The sequence below is a fragment of the Notothenia coriiceps genome, unplaced genomic scaffold (assembly GCF_000735185.1).
Source record: "Notothenia coriiceps isolate Sejong01 unplaced genomic scaffold, NC01 NC01_scaffold00034176, whole genome shotgun sequence".
Classification (NCBI taxonomy): Eukaryota; Metazoa; Chordata; class Actinopteri; order Perciformes; family Nototheniidae; genus Notothenia; species Notothenia coriiceps.
Genome location: NW_011366877.1, coordinates 97,150 through 102,474, shown reverse-complemented (window position 1 = coordinate 102,474; position 5,325 = coordinate 97,150). Strand labels below are relative to the sequence as shown.

At 41.6% G+C, this 5,325-nt stretch overlaps 1 protein-coding gene across 2 annotated transcripts; it reads right to left on the bottom strand.

Annotated features, from left to right (window-relative positions):
• Positions 1 to 301: 301 nt before the first annotated feature.
• LOC104961996 (inhibitor of Bruton tyrosine kinase-like) lies at positions 302 to 3,895 on the bottom strand. Of its 2 annotated transcripts, none has more exons than XM_010790369.1 (7): positions 3,770 to 3,895; positions 3,405 to 3,517; positions 3,185 to 3,330; positions 2,810 to 2,922; positions 2,608 to 2,706; positions 1,977 to 2,135; positions 302 to 538 (listed from the first exon to the last, which is right to left on the bottom strand). In XM_010790369.1, exons 1-7 carry the CDS (start codon positions 3,886 to 3,888, stop codon positions 358 to 360), a joined length of 930 nt encoding a protein of 309 aa, XP_010788671.1. In that variant the 5' UTR covers positions 3,889 to 3,895; the 3' UTR covers positions 302 to 357. The 2 variants fall into 2 exon arrangements, with proteins under 2 accessions (XP_010788671.1, XP_010788672.1); XM_010790370.1 differs by having other exon boundaries at positions 3,236 to 3,330.
• Positions 3,896 to 5,325: the final 1,430 nt, after the last annotated feature.

The window sequence follows — 5,325 nt, the reverse complement described above, 5'->3', positions numbered from 1 at the left end:
TGTGAGTTCGGAAAATTGCACAGTATACATCTATTTTAGTATACCTCAACAATGGAATTATGATCAGTAGAAATGGCCATGACATGGGACCTTTAAGGCTTAGATTAGGTATTATTAAAAGGTTTGTAAGTATTAAAGTACTAGGGTATCCTGTGTCTTGTATATTGAGTTTCAGGGCTTTTCCATTGAATAAAAAGAAACAAACTAATATCAGTTTTTTGCAGACACTTCAACAGTGCCATCAAGTGGACACAGTCGAACATAACAGAAACACATTTTCTATCCTGTGTGTTTACTCTCTAGTGTTAATGTATGGATGCTCACCGCGTGGGGCGCTCCGGCTCGCTGCTGCCGGCACTATTTGAACGTGACTCTCCTGGTAGCAGGCGGAGCAGCGGTGACGGGGGAGATGGGGGAGACGGGGGCCCCTTGGCCTCCCTTGGCTCCTGTTTGACCCACTCTGACCAAGCGGTTCTGCTCTTCCTCCAGCAACGCTCGAAATGAGCACAAGGAGGGTGGAGACTGGGCTGCTGTTGCCCTGCAGATGGAAATAAATGAAACACAGAGAAAGAGAGAGCATGTATGACACATGAATTCAGGATTGTTGAGGCTCGAATTTGCCAAACGCTGTACCTCTACAAATCATTAAAAATGTTCTTAAAACATTGTCAAGATCTGTTTTGAATTCCTAGAATCAATATCAGAATCAGAAACAGGTTTATTACGAGGTAGGTTTACACGTACGAGGAATTTGCCTTGGTATCGTGGTGCATAAAAACAAGAATTAAAAACACAGGAAGAGAACTACAAAAATCTAAAAAATATATTGTAAAATATAACGGTATTTACATTGCAATGGAATGAATAGAGGAATACAATATGGAATAAAAATCAGCTGTAATAAGCAGGTATGTGGGTAGGGAGGATTATCTGTCAGAGAGTAATATTTTGTAGCCAGAACTGACTTTTTAAGAGGGGTTTGATGTTTTATAACTCTATAGAGTGCAGCTTTTTCTACCAACATTGACATTATTGGAAAACAACATTATAAATTGGTACACCTTGGCTCTAATAGAAACATTATATATGGAATTAGGAATCCTGAGGAAATCTAACCCTTACTGGTTTTGCAGATCAGATGACATCCTGGTTACAGTGTTTGCTCTGAGTAAACAATCTAAAAACAGTTGGCTGTTTGTGTGATGTCAAATAATGTTGATGTGACATCAAGGCTCAAATCGCTTACGCAGCGTCCACATGGCGGCGTGCGTTGAAGCTTGTGGGTGGGCGTGTCTGAAACTCGACCAACAACCACTCAAATGAATCTCCCGCCCCGGACACACAAGCACGCGGTTTGACTGGCTAGAGCTTGTACTGGCATATGATTTGATTGGCTGACGCTTCCGTCGAAGCTTCAAAGTTGAACATTGGTCAACTTTTGAAGCGAGCAACGCCAGCACGCTCCCACAATGCAGTTTGGCAAAGCTTGACGTCACCCCAATCAAAGTGAATGGGCAGAAGCATTGAAGCTTCAACGCACGCCGCCGTGTGGACGGGCCGTTAAAAACACAAAAAATGAAAATTTTAGCTCATGCCCAGTTAAACTTCTTCTTCCTATTTTTAAGTTTATTTATTTAATCCTTTATTTGAAATGGGACAGTGCACATTGATGAACACTTTAAAACAAAATAATGATTACAAGTGTAAATGAGCCGGATTTTAGCTTTGAGCTAATTTCCAAGTAATTGAGTTATGTTTAATGTCTTACTGTTCTGTTCGTTCAGTGTGTTCTCACATGGTGATTATTACTAAGAACAGAAACAATGCTTTGAAAGACTCTAAAACCCTTGGGATAACTGCATTTAGGTTATAAATGATAAATCACACCAGTACAGGTTTACAAACTAATCAACAGTAACCAGGAAGTCATTTCTCAACAGTTGTGAGAAGTGGTGTTCATGTTTAGGCTCACTCACCAGGCCTTCACACTGCTCTTGGAGGGGGTGACTGTGGGGGTGGGTTGGGATGTGGTGGGCTCCACACTGGCCTCCTTGTAGGCCATGGCTAACATCTTCCTCTGCTTCTGGGACAGTTTAGCAGGAACCGGAGAGTGCTTAAGGCTGGAGATGACACTGCTGTGGGAAGGGAAAATATGTGTCAGCTGAAGTGAATAACAGTCATGAAATAGTGTTTACTCTTGTGGTGGTCCGCAATGACGGATGAGAAGATAAATGGCGCCCAATCCTCCGACTACACAACAAGAGCTACAACTTCAAAGAGAATATTGTTGTCCCTTAGCAGCTTACGTTCTGTCTCCTCATTTCTCTTTTTTGTGTCTCCGTTTAGTCTTTATACAGTGTATACAAATGAAACGGAGACAGTAGTTTTGAATCTTTTTGTGGATGTTTTGCGTATTTTTGTGGACATATTCTGTACCTTTTTTGATTTTTGTATCTCCTTGTTCTTGTAAAGTTTCATTCAAAATTGGCAAAAGAATATATGGATAAATCAACAGTTAACTGTACTAATGGAAATGTGTCATTATTTGTTAATATGTGCTTGTAGATAATGTCCTCAGTCAGAATAAATACAGCAGATGTCCCGGACCTTCCAGGGCTTTTCGGAGTTGCTCCTAATGGCTGCACAGAATTGGCCTGCATGTCCATGATGGTTCTCAGATCCAAGACTAGGGCTGGACGAGTGGGACTGCAGATTGTAAAAGCAGAGTCACACTTCAACACTTAGGAACGGACTAGGGGTGAAAACAATTCCTCTAAACAAGAATACAGGATCATTGCATCCATCTTACCATGGAAGGCCCTTAGGGATGGTTTGCTGAGCAGAGGGTGGCGGAGTTAGGAGGCTGTCCATCAAGGAGGTAGGGGTGCTGGGTGGGGTCTTTAGCCTGAGAGCCTTATCATCCTGCAGAAAATAAATGACAATCAAGTCATCTTTTGTATTATATACACTTTTGCATGTGATGAAGCCACATTCCTTCATTTTTAAAAAGAATAATGTATGAATAATGATTACAAGTTAGGTATCACAATGTGTAGTGTGTTTGTGAAGCATTCACAGTGTGCTGCAAAATGACTAGTGGTATTAAGAGTAAAAAAAACTCATCTGTTTTATTAAGTTTGCCAAAGAATGACTTATGTGTTTGTTGTTGTGGTCGGACATTAACCTCAGTTCTGTCCCTGAAGACTGGTGAGTGAATGTCTCGGGGGCTACCCACCCCCACGTAGCTGCCCTCCGAGTCGGATGTGAGCATCTCCTGCAGGGAATCTGTGGAGTTGGCCCTGCCTGACTTCACCAGGCACGGGGAAACCACTAAAAAGGAGAAATAGAGTGTTAGAAATGAATACTATTAACAAAGACTACCTGATGCGTTACAAAGGAGTTACCTGCAGCGGGGGGGCTGTGGATGATATTAGAGAGGGTGTAGCCTCCGGAGCTGTCAGAGCGTCTCCTTGGTTTCTTTTTAGCCTTAATCTTGGCTTTCTTTAACAGGATTTCCCTGGAGGGGGGACAAAGTAGTACAATAATGAGCTATTTGAGGCTGTGCATTTAAGATGCTTAAAAGGGGATCGCAAGGGCTTTCAGACTTCACTTAACTTTAATTGTATACATTAAAGTATTCACAATGGAATGTTCTTCCTGGTAGTCAACAGCATGATGAGAGGTGATGTGTTTTTTTAACAGATGTGAAAATAAAAAAGGGACAAAGGGGATATATAGTTAAAGTAAAGATATGTTTTTGTTTGTTTACCTGCACGAGTGATCCAGTTCTGCTTCTGGTTTGGGGCTAAATGCTGAGTCCAAACCCTCATCCTCATACACACTGAGGTCCGGGGCGTCAGGATACGGAGTGATAACCCTTCTTTCCATGGCTGGGATCTGAAATGGAGAGAAAAATACAAACAATTGATCATTAATTACAAAGTTACATTTAGGATATTGGGAACAATGACTTTTGCACATTCTGGAAAAAAAGGGAAAATACTGAAATATACACATTTTACAATACATCCCATATTGCATTGTCAAGGAAATAAAAAGGTTTCAAAAGGGAAAATAGCCCCAAAATCCACTTGTGGTGCTTCAAATGCCATAAAAACACATTTGAAAAAGTCAACAGCAATACTGTATATCCTTTCAGAATTCATGACCCAGTCACTGAAGATAATCAGCAAAACTTGTTGAGAGCCGTCTTATGTTGATTGTTTTTTTCGTTCTACCAGAGTGCAGCCCCAGACCAAATCACAGCACAACGAAAATGGGCAAGAAGTTCTCATGAGCTAGCTAACTTTGCAGCTCATCAGAGGAGGATGTTAACATCTCTCGCCATCACAAGCACCTAAGAGTGCGATCATATTCGAGAAATATGAATATTAGTTTTTTAGGGTCAGCCATCCCTTTACAGCATCAGAGGTTGATGCATTCAGGTGTTATAGGAGTTATACAGAAACAAAAACAGTCCCAATAGTTTTGCTAATTCCCCTCTTTTCCAATATGTGACTCAGAGTTCCCGTTAGCCTGTAATTACCGGACTATGACTGGTAAAAATATGCTGAAGACCGGCAAATCCAAATCTCTCCGGTCAAAATCATTTCCCCTTAGCACAATACCGCTTCAGTTGCGCCACTTATGTGACAGACAAGAAGAGTATGTGACAGACGAGAGTAGTCAACTCTAATGTGTAACACTTAATGTGGAGAAAGAGCTGTCCTGTATGGGTTGATTGTGCGTTGATCTGTTGGTAATGCCTCGGGGTTCCGGTGGGCATGTAAACAAATGCATAATGTTGCGCTATACTTTGCGGCCTCACCCGGTTGCATAGTGACACTTATTGTTTAGGTGTCTTTTAATAAGCAGGTAGTCATATCATTAGCTAGAACTAGCTGCATCTGATCGATATGGACATAAACGCGAGTGAAGTCTAATCTGACGGGAGAGAGAGATCAGCTGCTGCTGACGAGTCGACACGCAGCTCTGCATGATCACATGCAGCGGTGAGCGGACAAAACACACACTTCAGGTTAGAATATCACACGTAGCTATTTTAATGACCTCTCAAACTACCGTAACTAGTTATAGATATGTTTAGTTTTACTGTCGGGTCACTCATTACTGGATCCGTGAGCTGCATGATACTGGTATAATAGATTGCCCGATCGGGCAACCAGCAGGTGAGGCTTCATTGCCCGAGCTAAATACTAGATGGCCCCGGGCATTGGGCAATCCTTAATGTCGAGCCCTGATCAAGTATAACTTATTAAATACAAATACTGTTATGAACACTATACAATGTCTTTATTTTGATAG